This window comes from Anarrhichthys ocellatus, unplaced genomic scaffold (genome assembly GCF_004355925.1).
Source record: "Anarrhichthys ocellatus isolate YVR2014 unplaced genomic scaffold, GSC_Weel_1.0 scaffold29, whole genome shotgun sequence".
Classification (NCBI taxonomy): Eukaryota; Metazoa; Chordata; class Actinopteri; order Perciformes; family Anarhichadidae; genus Anarrhichthys; species Anarrhichthys ocellatus.
In genome coordinates, this window is record NW_022280059.1 from 871426 (window position 1) to 888055 (window position 16630).

The window sequence follows — 16630 nt, forward strand, 5'->3', positions numbered from 1 at the left end:
ATAGAGATATCGATAGATAGATAGAGATATCTATAGATAGATAGATAGAGATATCTATAGATAGATAGATAGAGATATCTATAGATAGAGATATCTCTAGATAGATAGAGATATCTCTAGATAGATAGAGATATCTCTAGATAGATAGATAGAGATATCTCTAGATAGATAGATAGAGATATCTATATATAGATAGATAGAGATATCTATAGATAGATAGATAGAGATATCTATAGATAGAGATATCTATAGATATCTATAGATAGATAGATAGAGATATCTATAGATAGATAGATAGAGATATCTATATATATAGATAGAGATATCTATATATATATATATTTTTATTACAGCTCACGTTGGCATAATGACACCTTCTTTTATAGGTTTCTTGGTTTTATACAAGGACTCATTCCTGCAACACTCTATAGCTTGTGTGTAGCTAAATACTCAATAATAATCATGGTTTATTCGATGATTTATATTTTGTATTAATAACCTATATGTGGAAATAACTAATAAATGAAGTGGAAAAAAACACATTATTGACCTCCAAAACGTAGTAGGTAGAATGAGAAAGTAGCATGAAAACAAAATAACACGTCGACTGTTATCCAAGTAATGTACAAGTACTTCAGAATTGTACTGAAGTACAGTATAAGTAAATGATAAGTATTGAGTTACATCCCACCACTGCTGCATAAACTACAACTAGTCCGTGTTCTCTTGAGCAGACAGTCCACCCTTCATATCACTGGACGACGGTAACGGACCTTGTAAACCAGACGCCATTTATAAAAAAAACTAAACAAAACAACTCACAATTTAAAAAAAAAAAACACATAATAGGAGCCAACACCAATATTAAAGTACCAATGTCCAGCCTATTAGGGACGAAGAACTTTGTTTCCCCTCGGAACGTAACATTTGACTGTTAAAATGACAGTTCGCCATCTTTGTTACGCTACGTGACTTCTTTCCGTTGGTCCCATCTCGCTCAGCTAGTGTTTCTGACCGGTCAACACACTCAACTGGTGTCCGCAGCCATCGCGGTTGTTCGTATGCCGACATGCAGTCTCAGTAATACTAAACGTTGACTCACCTCACGTCTCATATTTGGCTCCGTAGTTAATTTTTCTTTTTTGGAATTTCCGATATCAACAGCAGTCTTAATCGCCGTCTCAATGATGGACTTTGTTTCTGAATAAAACACTAAGTTTTCTGACATTTTTACCTTCAACGCTAACAGCCGACTCCTAACAGTGCTGACAGACAGCAGCGCCATTGATTCCGGAAATGGAAGTGGCACAAATGTAGTCATATTTCAAAATAAAACTTTTGAAAGCTGCTTCGATTGCAAATGTTCTTTTATTGCAATAACGAGAAAATAATATGCCATTATACACATAATTCTACATTAGAAAATAATTTGTTATTTTCTTTGAAAATAATTACATCTTAATGGCCTTTCGTTGAATATTACAAATAAACAAAACAAATACAGATAAAAAAAAAAAAAAGAAAACCCTCAAACTTGACTTCACTTAAACACAAACTCAACTGGAGAAGATAAATAGTTTTAGCTGCTGTAAATAAGGTCATACAACACATTTTTGAAATCATTAAGCTGGTATCGTTGCTGCATTTGTCACCTTAAAAACATTTACATTATCTTACCTCGACATTTGGGGTTTCACGTCTTTGACAGAAGTGTCTGTGTTTTTAACAGCTGAGGTTATTGAGACACAGAAAGAAACGGAACTATAAATGCCACAAACAATGCTGCTATTCTTCACTGTCAACACTCCGAATGAGAGTGGAGCTGCAGCTACTTTTACAATCGCTAACTGTGTTAATTACTATGGATACATCCCTAGGCTGCCAAGATTAATGAAAACTAAGAGTTAGTGAGCCTTTAAGTGACTAACAGCCCAAAACAAAAGCTTTTAGTTCATGAGGACAAACCAACATCCATTTGCCACTGTGAAGCTATCACAGGTAAGTAAATATACAAATCTTCAGTCAATAATTTAGCATGTTAATTTCGTGAATTGTACCTGCTCCCAACAATAGATCATGAAGATGAAACTAAAGGCACTGATCCACACACAAGTAATTTGATTTCCCTTAATACAACACGCTGTCAAAGTCCTCCCGTTTGGTGGGACATCGTTGCCTACGGCCCGTCGCAGCTGTGCTTCTTCAGCTGCCTCGAGTCCGAGAAACCCCGGGAGCACTGCTGGCACGAGTACAGCTTCTCCCCCGTGTGGATCTGCATGTGGGACTTGAGCTGGTTCGACTGGTGGAACTTCCTGTGGCAGTACAAGCACTCAAACTGCTTTTCGCCCGTGTGGATCCGCAGATGCCTGTAGAAGTTCCCGTCCGTTCGGAAGGCCTTGCCGCACTGGTCGCACTTGTACGGCTTCTCCCCCGTGTGGATGCGTTCGTGCTGCTTCAGGCTGCCGGCGTGGAAGAACCTCTTGCCGCACACGTCGCAGACGAATGGCTTCTCCCCCGCGTGGCTCCTCTGGTGGTAGCCGAAAGAGTACTTGTTGTGGAACGACTTCCCGCATATGCCGCAGTTGAACTCCTTGTGCTCGCAGTGGCCCCTCTCGTGGAGCTTGAGGGAGCCCGCAGCACTGAAACCCCTCAGGCATATCTTGCAGCTGAACGGCTTCACCAGCGACTTGTTCCGCTTCCTGGTCTGGAATAACCGCTGCGTGCCGTCCACGTCCTGGTTCCTGTCCGCGTGCACGTACTTCTGGTGGATCAGCAGCCTGCAGTTGAAGAGGAAGGTCTTCCCGCACAGGTCGCACATGAACGGCTTCCTGGCGCCGTGGATGAGCATGTGGGACTTCAGCTTAGTGTTGTCCGAGAAGCTCTTGCCGCACTCCTGGCAGGAGTGCGGTTTCTCCCCCGTGTGAATGCGGAGGTGCCGCTTGAGGTTGTTGTTCAGGCTGAACCGGGCGCCGCATATGTGACAGGTGAACGGTTTCTCCCCCGTGTGCACCACACTGTGCCTTTTCAGAGCCGTGCCGGTCCGGTACGACCGGTTGCACACGGTGCACGTGAACGGCGTGATGCCCGTGTGTTTCCTCTTGTGCACGGTCAGGGAGTGGGCATATTTGAATGTCTCCTCGCACATGGAGCACTTGTACTTCTTGGAGTTGGAGTGAACGATCTGGTGGAAGCGGAGTGTGTCCTTGCTCTTGAACTCCTTCCCGCACGTCGCGCAGCTGAACGGCCGCTCCTCCGAGTGCACGGCCATGTGGCACCTGAGCTGCACCGACGTCCTGCAGGTCTTGTCGCAGAGCTGGCACTGGAACATCTGCTTCCACTTCTCGTGGCGCAGGAGGTGGTTTTCCAGAGACCGCTCGATCCGGAAGGTCTTCCCGCACTGGTCACAGGCGAACGGCTTCGGCGGTTTCGCCCGCTGGTGGCGCTTGAGATGGTTCTGAAGCGACTGGTCCTTCCGGAACGACCTCTTGCACTGGGAGCAGGGGAAGGGCAGGGGTGCTTTGCTCGTCTCGTGACGTGAGAGGTGGTTTTCCAGAGACTTCTTTTCCAGGAAACTTCTGCCGCACTTCTCGCAAGGGAAAGGCTTCTTGTGGACCTTCCCGTGTTTCTTCAGATCGCCCTTCAAATGAAACGTGACGTCGCAGTGCTCGCAGGAGAACCGCTTTGCTGTCTGCGCGTCTTTTCTGCTCGGCCTCCTTCCCGGCACTCCACCCGTCTGGATTTGTTTCTCTTCGGCGATGTCGTCAGTGGAAACTGGAAATAGAGGAGAAAAATTTTACAAAATAAGTCTATTATTTAAAGATTTTATTTTAATGGTTTGTTTTTTCCCCAAGAGGATTGCATCCTCTACCCATTCCTGTAAGAAGCAACTGTCTGAAATCTGATCATACCTTCTTCAATTTTGAAAGTTGCTCTCCTGGTCCTCCTCGGCCTCCCTGAAGGTGCCTCTTCTACAGATTTCTGTGATGCATGAAAAAATAAGTATGATAGGTTTAATTAAAAAATATTGGTTCCATTAAATGACGTTCAATCAGCACCCCGACAGCAAAAGATTTCCTCAGAATTATACTTCCTAGTTATTTAGAAACATTTATTTTTGGCGGTCAGCCTGTTCGCCCTTGTATTACACTGCATCTCCACCAGAGTGGGACATGAACCCCACTGAGCTGCAGCTGAAGTATACAGACACATCATAGTTCAGGTTGGACAGTTTTAAAGACATTGCTGCATTCAGACAAATCACGATCTGCAGAGTAAAAACCTAAAAACAGCACAGAAACACACAACCTTTTCCACTCGTGCCGAGTCCACACCGCTGGCGGTGCTGGAGTCTGGACTGGGGGCGCCTTGAGGAGCAGACTCCGGTGAGGCCGCAGAGACGGGAGGCAGGGCGACGACTTGGCCAGCACCCACCAGCGGCACCGTGGGAGCGGGGCTGTCGCCGAACGCCGTCGGGGCTGTCGCTGGTTTGGGGACAGTCACTGATCCAGCTGTGGGGCTGGGAACAGCTTCAGGGCTCCCCGCTGTCACCGGATTTGACGTGGATTCCTTCGCACTGACCAGAGGGGCGGCAGGGCCGGTGGAGATGGACAACACCGGTGCTCCTGTGACGCGTCAAAGACAGAGAGAGAGAGACATAATGTCACATCATGATCAAGATACCAAGCATGTGTTGTGCGATGAGGAGCAAAACTGCCAAAGATTCAGTTGTTCCAGCTTCTCAAATGTGCAGTTTTACTACATTTCAATATTGAATATGATTGTAAATGAAATATTGTTAGGTTTGGGGCTTTAGGTCAGACACAATTAGAAAATCTGACTAAGTCTCTGGTAAATTGTGACTTATCATAATAGAATAGTTAGTGACAGACTGTTGCACACATAGTTAAAAGATAAATTCATCACCTTGTTGAGCCCCAACATTCTAACACCCCCCAGATGTTTTCTAAACTCAACGTAACTGACTGTTGAGTCATGTGACCATCACAGTGATCGATCGACTAACCTATCAGAGAGCAGTCCTGCACCAGGACGTGGGTCGGGCCTCCCTGCATCTTGTTGCCGCCTTCCCCGATGCTCCTCAGCTCCTTCTCCAGCTGCTCCATCTCCCGGCCGAGCTGACCCACTCTGGCTTCCAGCTCCTGCTCCAGCTGCCCGGCTTTCTTCTGCAGCACGTCCTCCAGCTGCTCCACTTTGGCCCGCAGAGCCTCGTTCTCCTCGAACAGCTCCGATGAGAACTCCGTGAACACCTTGTGGATCTGAACCACCAGGCTCTTCTCTATCTCCTGGATTTCGCCGACCGTCGCCTCTTCCCACTCCGTGTTTGGCGCCTCTTTCGCCCAGACATTCCTGAAAACGGACACGGTCGCCTGGATGGCAACTTCCACGACCGACGCCACTTCGCTGCCGAACCTCGCCTCCATTTTTCCTCGGTCAGACGCTAAAGCTCAACTCGCTGTGTCCGCCGGTTCGCGGGGCATTTTTATAGCGTAAATAGTAACTTAAATAAGAGTCAGTTGGACTTGAAACACAACAACCGCCTTTCTTCCGTGTAGATGTTACTTTCAGATGTCATAAATGGCGGACTGTGCGTCACTAAACACGTTCCGTACTGCACTTCCGCTTCCGGTGTCACATCCGCATTTCAAAATAAAGGCAGACTGACGCCCCAAGAACAATAAGCGAAAACATCCAATGGTGAAGGAATTATTCAGATATTTCACTTCAGTAAAAGAAGAAATAATGCAGTGTAAAAACACTCTGTTACAAACAAAAGTCTTGCATTCAAAATGTTACCTAAGTAAATATATTAGTAGCATCAAAATATACTAAAAAGCACCCAAAGTAAAAGTACTCATTATGCAGAATGGCACATTCCAGATTCATATATATTATATTACAGAATTAGTGATGTAATCATATACTTCAATGTTGCAGATGATAAAGTCAGGACTAGTTTTAATCACATTGCATATGGCTGGTTAGCTTAAGCTATTATATTTTAATAGTTAAATTGATTTATATTTTTGTTTTAATATTCTGAACTATTAGTAACTGATGTAGTTAGATAAATGAGCTGGAGAAACAAAAAGTACATTTGTCTCCAAAAGGTGGTGGACTAGAAGCTGAAAGTAGCATGAAATGTAAATACTTAAGTAAAGTACCTCAAAATTGTACTGCACTTGAGTAAATGCACATAGTTACATTCCACCTCTGATAATAACTACAACAGTGTGGAGAAGAAAAAAAAAACATATTTAACATGAAAACGGTGAGGTTGAAATGTATTTTCTAGCAGCTAATTTCCAAAATGTATACTCGCTGACTTTGAAGTGGGCTATTTTTTTAACATAAATAACGGAGCTGGTCCTTTGTGGCCCTCCATGAAGCACACTAAGGACCCTTCAAGACCCTCAGACCTCACTTATCTGCTTCACAAAAACACACACACAAACATGAACTTTTTAATATCACAATTTGTATTTATCAATTCAAAGAAACGGCTGTAGAGAGCAAATGATTCCCAGTTGGTTCTGATCATTTTACACACTGTTATCGGTTCATTCACTCACCCTCGACTCGCGTTGGTAGCTTGTGTTCCCCCGGTATGTTACAGTGATTGCATAGTGGAGGGATGGGGCTTGAAAGACATGCACAGCAGTACCATAATAAGAGACTATGTCATTCATGCAACCTCTTTGTCCTATTGTGTGTGTGTGTGTGTGTGTGTGTGGAGGTGTTTTCAACCCGGTGTATCCTCAATCTCACTTCATAACATACTGAAAAAAAGTTAAACGTAACAATGACAAGGGGCAGTTTTCCCAGTGTCCCTATACATAAACTTGTTCTCCTGTTTGTTAGTTTTTTTACAGAAAATACTTATGATCCCATACATTTATACATCATCAGGCTGCTGTAGGCAGGCATACAGAGAGACAGACGGGCTGAGGGCAGATAGACAGTGGTGCTCTGGGGTCCTGGGAAGAGAGAAACCATGGCAGCAAATATTCACTGTTCAATTTTGATCTCAGAACGTCCTCTGGAGTAACATTTAGAAATATCTCTGTTTGTTTGCATCTGCAGGGAGCACATGAGAGGTGTGTGTGTGAGGTGTTATCTAATGTGGCGGAGGATTATTTTGTAAGAAAACGGGTGCATTCATTTTTATAAGAAAACCTCCAAATAAAAGATCCATGTGTCCACTGAGTGGTTAGATTTGCCAGCCCTGATTGTCCTCAGAAACATATAAAAATGTAATGCTAGATTAAAAAAATTAAATAATTATACTCAGAAACTGAAGGTTGATTGTGGTCGCTGTAGTCTGAGCCCTATTCAAAAGTGTTTTGTAAATGATACATTCCAGGCGGTGTGTGACGAATGACGAGCGTGATATGCAACACGTAAACAGTATCAACACATGCTGTCTGTAGAATGTGACGGTTGAGTTTTACAGCTGTTCTTTACAGAACTGAAGTTTGACATAACGCATGAATTCAATTCAATTAAATCGTTGAGTCTATAAAACATTAGAAAACAATATCAAACAATTCCCATGGAGCTCAAGGTGTCGTCTTTTATTGTCATGTTTTGTCTGAGCAGCTGGCCATAAAGATATTCACTTTATTATGTTATAAAAACAGAAAAAAGCGGCAAATCTTCAAAGAGGGTCGAACCAAATGAGTTTTTGCTTAAAAAAATGACTCGGATCAGTGAATCGATTATCAAAATTGCTGTTGATGAATTGGCGGATTGTTTTTTTTTACAAACTGATCCTGAAAACGGCTTCAAATAAAACTTTCTTCTGCCTCACGAGAGGCTCACGAGAGGCTCCGCTGGAGCCCCAAACACCACTGACCATCAACTCTGCAACAGGCCGGCGTCCCTAGTGCAAAGAAAAAGTTGCATATAGTTTCAGTGCATTGCTACCATGGGCATCATCATCATCATCATCATCATCATCAACAATACTCATTCTGGTACAAACACTTCTGAAATCCTCATAAATGACTGCATACTGCTGTGTGGTTTTGGTGCACAAGATGCGACAAAGACTGAAACGGTGTTTCATGTTAGCAGCTGAATGACTGAATGTTCTTGTTTCTGGTTTAATGTACATTTTCTGTTATCTGTTTTCAGAGAGCAGCAGCAAACACAGAGCTGCATCCAAACTGAACTCAACGTTTTTAAATTCATTTCCAGATGAAAAAAAGAAAAACGCTGACTATAAACACATGAATGATAAACCAAAAGGTATTTTATTCGTCATTTCATCCCGGCCGACAGACTGAGGTTTGGAGTGAACAGAACAGCGCGGACGGCAGGGTACCATCCAAACCATTCTAAACCAAAGCTGAGCCTGTGTGGTTGTCTGCTGTGTAGAATGGTTGCTGTACTGCTATCTGTACCCTGCGTGTTTTGGGTCCCGTGTGCATCTGCAGCAACGAAGTGTTCATTACGCTGTTAGAGGCATAATCCCTCAGCGGAGCACTGCCGCGTGGCTGCACACGTGGAAGATTCGCGCGATCAAAACTCACCTCTTCTGACTCTGTTGTGTCCGACATGCATGTGAAACGATTGCATTGATCTGGCATTCACACCTAATTTAGATGCATAAAGGGTGCTGGAATCAAAACAGGATTAAAGAAAAGTTACAGCTCTCGAGACATGTTTTTAGAATTTAAAATACTGAAATTAAATAAGGTAGCCTACACCCTAAAAAAGAAGAAGAAAAAAAGGTAAAACTGAACAAATTCTGAGTGGGATAGTTGGGCTACAGGTTGCTCAGAGAGGAGAGCGTAAGTTTAAAGTCCAACTGAAATCACACTGAAAAACACAAATAATCAGTAATAAAGTCAGTTTTCTCTTTAAAGTCATTGTCGATAGTTTTTCTATTATTTAAAGAAAGGTGGAAAAAGGCAGATTTAGCTCCAGTACTTGTTCGTGGTGGTATTTAAGAGTAAGCCCCCCAGAAGGCCAGACGACCAACCCGTCAGTTTTCACCCTTCAAACTGAAAAACACTGTTTGAAAACACTTACGGTAGAAAAAAAGCATAAACCTTTGTGTCTCTGGTCAAAGTGGGTTTTCGAGTGTGGAATGGGCTCAGTGGTGCCTCTTGTGGCTGTAAAGTGCCAGTGGGTGTTTTCAGATGAGCCCATTCCCGAAGAAAACCTACTTTAACTCACTGCATGAAAACAGTGACATAAAAGGTGAGATGAACGCTTTGTCTGAAGACCTTTTAACCAGTGTTTTTCAGCTTTACGAGAGAAAAGACATCACGGAAGAAGACGGAAAACTAAATTAAATGCAAATACCATTCGCCATCATGAAACCAAAAATATGACATTTATATTTCTCCATTTTGGTTTTCAGATTTATTTTTTCAAAGGAGAACGTGACTTACAGAGCATGTATGCGAGTATGCTGCAGCAGCGATTTGAACTGGACTTTAACTAAAAGAATAAAACAAATGAACAAGGTTTTCATACAGCACCAGTGATATCGAAACAGCATTCGTATTTGAAAGGTTTAAAAAAAATTTTTTTTAAATGCCGTCCGCCCAGGATGCTCCCACCAGTAACTTTAGTTTACCCATCAGCCACCACGGCTCGTGCCTCCCAAAAACTCCCCAGCTGCATTTACTGTTATGTGGTAGACTCCTCTGACCATTCTTCTTCGTCGTTTATGGCTTCGTGGTGAGTTTAATGCAAACCGATGCGTGGATGCCGAGCCAAGCGGGCTGCAAAGACGAGCTTCTATCAACGAATGATTTCTCCTTTTAAGCAGAACATGCAGTCTCACAACTTCCAGACTTTTCTAAATATTTGGTGTGTCTGATATCCTCTCGACGCCGTGTCAGTTCATTCACTTATTCACTCATTCACTCATTCCCGTCTTCACTGATGGGATGTTGAACCTGGACAGTTTGATGACCTTTTACACTCTTTATAACCTTTAACATTTTAACCTGCTGAGTTATATTCTTCTGTGTGTGTGTGTGTGTGTGTGTTATGGATCGGACGTGTCTGGAAGACTAAGGTGGCGTCGGAGGGGACGAGCGTATGAATGAGCAAAGCACGCGGTAAGAACACACCAACATAAATATCCTGAGCGCTATGAGGACCCTGGGAGCAGAGAGCAGCGGTACACACACACACACACACACACACAATCACACGCAGAAAAACTACATATTTTTAATTCTGTAAAGAAAAAAAAGGATGCACCTGATTTGTGTGAATAAATCAAAGAAAATATCCAACGAGTAGTTTGATGTTATAAGAGAATAAAAGAGTAGATGAGGCCTCATTCATTAAAAACATGCCAGCCGCAGATTTTGTGCTTATGACCAAAGCCAAACGTGAAATGAATGGAGAGCTGATCCTGATGCTAAAATCAGCAGGTTATGCTGAAGTCCATTAATTTCCTTTGAGGCATCAAAAATGAAATCTTGGCCTCTACAGCTTCCCGAAATATGAATTTTGTGTGTTGTTTAAAAAAAAAATGAGTTAAAACGAATGAGGCCCCTGAGAGCCAGTCTACCATTAAATGAGTTTGTTCTCTTTCTGATCACTGATCCAAGAACTGTACATGTGTTTTTTTTAAAAATAAATGAGTCTTGAGAGCCAAAGTTTCTGCAGTGACTGTATCATGGAGTGATTTTATGCTGAACAGGTTAAACACCTTGTGACTCATCTGTCCTGCAGAAATCTCTAAAATCCAAAATCAATGCGAAGTAAATGACGGGAAGCTTCTCTGTCAGGCAGATCTTTTCAACATTTTAAGCTAATTCCAAAGGATTCCAAGCCTTTGGATGTATTTCTATGACACATTTTTCTGCTTTTCCCTGATTGTTCTGAAGTTCATCGCCTCGGCCATCTACTCTTCTCTTGTCTTAAATCATCATCGTTTCACTAGAATCACTGGAGCCGTTTGTCAGTGTTGACTCGTCCACGGTGAACGTGGTTCCAGGGCTGTTTGGTATCAAAGTAAAACCAGAGTCACCTCCACTTTTTGTTTTTTCCCCACAGCCAGACCTTCCAGACGGATGGGACAAAGTGGAGGAAATCGTTGACTTTCTCTAAGTTTGTATGTCTGTAAAACATTTTGGCATAATTTTCATTCTCTTTCAGAGGAGTAATAAGACATAGTGTAGGATGTCTCGACTTACAGACAGACAGATAGATACAGTAGATAGGACAGACGGACGAGAAATACATATGGTTACAGCTCATCTCATAGAAAAACAAACAAACATGGAACAGAATGAGCGACGTCGCATCGCACTATACCGGCAATCAGAAACAGCCTTCGCGTTAACGAGACGCGCGTCCCGTCACTCTCTCGCGTGTTAACGCCGCCCCCGGAGGCAAGGGGGGGGGGGGGTCAGCAGCGCGAAACTCTCTCTTGCAGTTCTCCGAAACGGCCACCAGAGGGGGCGTGGGCGGAGTGTCAGTGACTCTGTGTGTTCTCACAGAAACACAGAAGAAGAAGAAGGAGAGAGTTAGAGAGAGAGATAGAGAGAGAGATCGATGTCTCCTGCTCCGAATCCGTCCTGTCCGTCCTATGAGTAAAGCCTGGGTCAGTCCCTCTGTACTGCGTGTCACTTCCCATCCAAACTCGACCGCTGTGTTGACAGTGTTGGAGGCGGAGAGAAGGGCGGGGGGGTGGGGCGTTCACTACCAGTCTACGGCCCCGCCCCCATATCCGGAGTTCGTACGATTCAATCCCGACCGATTCCGTCACCCGGCTCACTTTTTCTTACCGGACTTCTCCGAGCGCTTCGAGTCTGACTTCCCTCCCCGTTCCGACCTCTCCGACCGCTCGCCCCTCTCCTTCTCCTTGTCTTTCTCCTTCTCCTTGTCTTTCTCCTTCTCCTTCTCTTTCTCCTTCTCTTTCTCTTTCTCCGCTTTCTCGATCCGATCGGCGCGGTCCGAGCGCTCGCCGCCCCGCTCTGACTGGATGTCCGCCTTGCTGCCGTCGCGCCGCGTGCCCTCGTCGGTGGATGAGGTAGTTGGTTGGGGCTGACCCCATTTGGCGATGTCCTCGTGCTCCGTGATGCTGGCGGTGATGTTGGTCACCCACACCTTGAGGTCGTCCTGCGAAGGAAGAGAGGGATCAAGTTCAGCTGACTGCTCCTCTACTGTTTCTGCTAAGGGCGTCACATCACTTCAGGAGTTTCAGCGATTACATTGTTTTTTTTATATTATGTGATCAAATAAAGCCACTGCCATTTTGAGATGTAATTAGAAACATTAAAAATGTCTCACCTCATCTTTCGCGTGAAACAAAAACTCACTGCCGTCCTTCGTTCTGCAATAAGAGGAGAGAAAATAAACTTAGGAACAGTGTAGTGCAAAACATGTTTGGTGAGACACTGAAGCACGAGTTGCTCACTAGATGCTTCACAGCAGCCCACTGTACCTGAAATGCTGCGGTTAAATGGGTTCTAAGTGTGTAGCATTTCGGGGGATCTATTAGCAGTAATGGAATATAACATCATAGCGTTGTTTTCTTTCATGAATAATCACCTGAAACAAAGAATCGTGTTTTTGTTAGCTTAGAATGATCCCTTCATATCTACATAGGAAGCGGGTCTTCTTCACAGAGACCGCCACGTCATGTTTCTACAGTAGCCCAGAACGGACAAACCAAACAGTGGCTCATTTAGTGTTTGTATGTAACCTAAAGGCGACAGTAGTTCTCTGACGCACTTGTGAAACTGCGGTAACAAGAGACACAAAGTGCAAAACCATGGTGCCGCCAGCCTCCGTCTGACTTACGTTGCTCCTAAAGAATTCTTATTATGGTAAAGAATGTCTCTGAGCGAGGGCGGCGGCGTAACCGGGCTTTTGTACTTGGCAACTCATGTTACTGCAGTCTCGGAAGAGGAGGAGGAGGCGGAGTGAGCAGAGGGGTATTCAGTTGTTTGCAATCTGCAACCACACCGCTAGATGCCGGCAAATCCTACACACTGTTCCTTTAAATCCAAAATAGTCATCATCCAGGGACTGGAACCGTTTAGAACATTAGTGTCACCAGATTTTAACTTGAAGCAGCAGCACCCGTATAAATTGTATCAAATTACAGATATTTGAAGCATCACCAACACTTCCCAATCCATGAGTCGCCTTTCAGTCTGCACGAGTGTTCCATAAAACCACTCCCAAGTGTGTTGTTGGACGGGATTTGGACTGACCGATATCAAACCGAGACCCAGAGATTTAGCATTGTTACTAGTAACTAAAGTGTATTAAAGTATTCGAGTCTAAAAAGGTTTGTATACACTGTACTTGTGTAGGTAACTCCAGAAGCTGGCTAGATCGCTAACTACATTGGTAGCTTATTTGCTAACTGGAACATAGCTTTTTTTTTTAATTTACCTGCAGGAAAATAGTGAAGAAAACCAGCAGCAGCTAAAACGATAGCTACTTCAAAGCTATTTCATAGTCGTCTCTACTTTGTGACTCCCTTTCAAAGGTCAATCCAAAGGTCAAGATTTGTTGTGCTGATTAAATCAACTGATCACATTGATTTCACGTTGAATCTGTCGCAAATGTTGTGAAACCCGGTTACAAACGATTGTATATTCAACCCAGTTCTGCAAAAACAGAGCAGAGCAGAGCAAACGCGAGAATTAAAACAGCATCTCACTTGAGCGTGAAGACGTTCTTCTTCTTCTTGTAGCCGTTGGTGACGTCGCAGTGGCAGTGGGAGAGGTTGAGCAGCGGCTCGTTGTTGTAGGGCGTGGCGGTGTTCTTGGCGTCCTTGTAGAAGCCCATCTCCCCTTTGTTCAGCACGCAGTACAGGTTGACCCATGACCTGCTGTGGTGTGGGAAGGCGGGAGGGGTGAGGGGGGGTGGGGGAGTAGCGGAGGAGGAGCAGGGGGAGGAAAGGAGTACGGGAAAGGTAGTGGTCGGGGAGGTGGAGACGGGAGGAGTCAGGAAGAGCTGCGGAGTCGCTCTCGCTAAGCTAACACCTCACTCACCTGACCAGAGCAGACAGGTAGGTGGGCGGGATGGACCGGCGCCAAGAAGGGAGGAGGAAACACACTGCTGAACAAACACAGACGCACGGACGGACGGACGGACGGAGGATGGAGGGATGGGGAGGGAGGCTACGTTCAGTTTGTGTGTCTCTGTGCGCGGGGCTCATATATGACTTACCTTGGAGGAGACGAGAGGAGCAGCCAGTAGCACCGAGGAAGAGAGGAGAGAAGAGGGGAGAGTTTGGTTAAATGGCATTTTGGCTGCAAACGCAACTTAAAACTCATGAGTCATGCTCCTTTTGCCTCTTTGAGCGTGTCTACATGCACACGGCATTCCCATTAATAAGCTTACGCCCAATTATAGGTATTATTCAGAGCAAGCTGTCTGCGTGCAGCTCCATATCCTGATTTCAAATACCTCTTTGTAACAATAGAGATAGAACTTAGACTGGAGAAGACCGACGGTGCATGTGATACTGTGTCTACATTACTGATGTTAGCACTAGTTTCATGTGTTCAGGTTCTTTATTGGCGTCTGCACAGCCATTAGAGAAGTAATGATAATCTAAGATCTCAGGGTCCCTCCAATAATGCTCGTAAATATAAAATCCTCAAAAGAAAAGACATAAAATAGTGAAGAAGTAACTACAATTACCGCGTTGCGGTTGTATGCCCTTGCCAGCCAGTCAAGTTGTAGTTTAAATCCACTTCTGTACAAAATGTAATCATTTTATTCTTTTAGAATGTGTGGAACTGTCATAATTAGCCAAAAATGTATTTCATGAGGCCAAAGTGACCTTTGACCACCATCCCTGAGCACAGGTGGACGTCTGTCCATTGTAAGAAATTCCCTCGGGTCGTTCCGAGACATCGCTTTGAACAAGAATGGGACAGACGTGAGGTCACAGTGACCTTTGACCTCCACAATCTTATCAGTTCTTCTTCGAGTGCAAGTGGACGTTTGTGCCAAATCTGAAGAGATTCAACTTGAAAAAACACGATGCCATTCAGCCATGGCTTAAAGTATAGAATATAAAATAATATAGGCATATATCGGTCGTGCAGTAATTTTAAATTAAACTGAATGTAAACAGGAATCATAATTCTAATAAAGACAACAAATGCTGTTCTTGACTTCGGTAACAGTGGCTTGACTTCACCACATTACTTTATCTCGAGCTTTAACCTCATCTTACGATGCAACGCTCTGAAAATCAAGCTGACCGAGAGTAAACATTTTGTTTTTGTCAACCATTATTTTCCAGGTGTTCCACGACGACGACCCTTCTTACCGGATGTCTGTCGTGGCTGTTTTGACAAGTTGTAAAAAAAAAAAAAAAAAAGGTCACATTAGATGGCAAAAATACTCGGGAAGGCTTGCTCCAGAACTGGACTTGCACTTCAGCGTGGCCCTCATTTTTCCCCGGACACGACTGGGTCAACTCTCTCCTCTCATTCTGAGGATGTTTGATGCACAGGAGAGGCGGCTCTACGGCCAAAGCGTTTCTATTTTTAAGACAGGAGAGCAGATGGTAGAAAGTAACTTAAGTACATTAACCCAATTACAGAACTTAAGTAGAACTGTGAGATGTAGCGGAGTTGAAGAAAAAGTACGTAAGAGGCAAATATTGTACTTTTTATGTATTTGACAATTTAGTTACTAGTTGCTTTGTGGATTGAGATTAATAATACAAATATAAATCAACAAATGACGTTGACTATACAGGTTAAGATAAGACAGTTAATGCGTCAATATTTTAATCCAGTAATGTAACATATATATGATTCTGAAATACACCATTGTGCATAATGAGTACTTTTACTTGAAGTATATTTTTATGCTAAGACTTATGTACTTTTACTTAAATAACATTCTGAGAGCAGGACTTTTACTTGTACCATAGTGTTTATGCACAAGGTATTGCTTGTTGTACTTGATATAGCCAGATATAACTATATGTTAGTCGTAGATTTATCTCAGAATATGGAGAGAAACCCTCAGTAACCCGTTAATTAACTGAGCAATGAAGCCAAAAGTGATGCAAAACCTAAACGTGAAACTAGAAACTGACGTATTTTAATACCATGATATGCGGTTAGTTTGTCATTCAGTTCATCAGGGTACCATACAGAGTACACACACCGTTCACATGCACCGTAGCCTCTTAATAGGAACGCTCATCTTGAATAATACCAGAATATTAATGTGCACATACACATACTCAGTGCCTCGTCATGTAGCTATGTAATAGAGACAGGTTGAACCTCAATCCTTCCTCTCAGACTAACTGTATCCTCTCTTTCTCTGTATTGATTGGAGGAAAATAGACCGAGGGCCCGCTCCCTTCCCCACAGATCTACTCCTCCAATCAAAGTTGAACACAAAGCAAAAAGTGAGCATACAATACGAGGAGCCGTTTGGAGATTCACACTTGTCCAGATTGAAGCCATTCAGGATTATGTGTTACCTTGCCATGTACATTACAGGGCATGTACATATACGAGACATTCATCCACTGCCTTGAGTGGGCAGTGAGTGGGACTCATCCACAGCTGGAAGGGGTGGGGGGGTGGGGGGGGGGGGGGGGGGGGTGGTGGCTCGGGGCTGAGGATGGGCAAGGGCGCGG

The 16630-nt window shown here is 43.9% G+C and overlaps 2 protein-coding genes across 7 annotated transcripts in view; both read right to left on the reverse strand.

Annotated features, from left to right (window-relative positions):
- LOC116392207 (uncharacterized) overlaps window positions 1-6403 on the reverse strand; it is a 34178-nt gene extending 27775 nt beyond the window's left edge. Inside the window, exons 1-5 of the mRNA XM_031863423.1 lie at window positions 5024-6403; window positions 4306-4622; window positions 3909-3978; window positions 2181-3771; window positions 1103-1316 (exon numbers count right to left, since the gene is read on the reverse strand). Of these exons, the coding sequence (XP_031719283.1) occupies window positions 1103-1316; window positions 2181-3771; window positions 3909-3978; window positions 4306-4622; window positions 5024-5441 (2610 nt within the window). The 5' untranslated portion in view covers window positions 5442-6403. The remainder of the gene's footprint in view (window positions 1-1102; window positions 1317-2180; window positions 3772-3908; window positions 3979-4305; window positions 4623-5023) is intronic.
- An 844-nt stretch (window positions 6404-7247) lies between these two features.
- The window catches only part of sptbn4b (spectrin, beta, non-erythrocytic 4b), an 81711-nt gene continuing 72328 nt past the window's right edge, over window positions 7248-16630 (reverse strand). For 3 of the 6 annotated variants that reach the window (XM_031863548.1, XM_031863554.1, XM_031863553.1), the window contains 3 exons: window positions 13670-13840; window positions 12286-12328; window positions 7248-12114 (listed from right to left, as the gene is read on the reverse strand). In XM_031863548.1, coding sequence (XP_031719408.1) covers window positions 11767-12114; window positions 12286-12328; window positions 13670-13840 — 562 coding nt within the window. In that variant the 3' untranslated portion in view covers window positions 7248-11766. Of the gene's footprint in view, window positions 12115-12285; window positions 12329-13669; window positions 13841-14003; window positions 14068-14110; window positions 14182-16630 lie in introns of those variants that run through there. The other 3 variants (XM_031863551.1, XM_031863550.1, XM_031863552.1) reach the window with 3 other exon arrangements.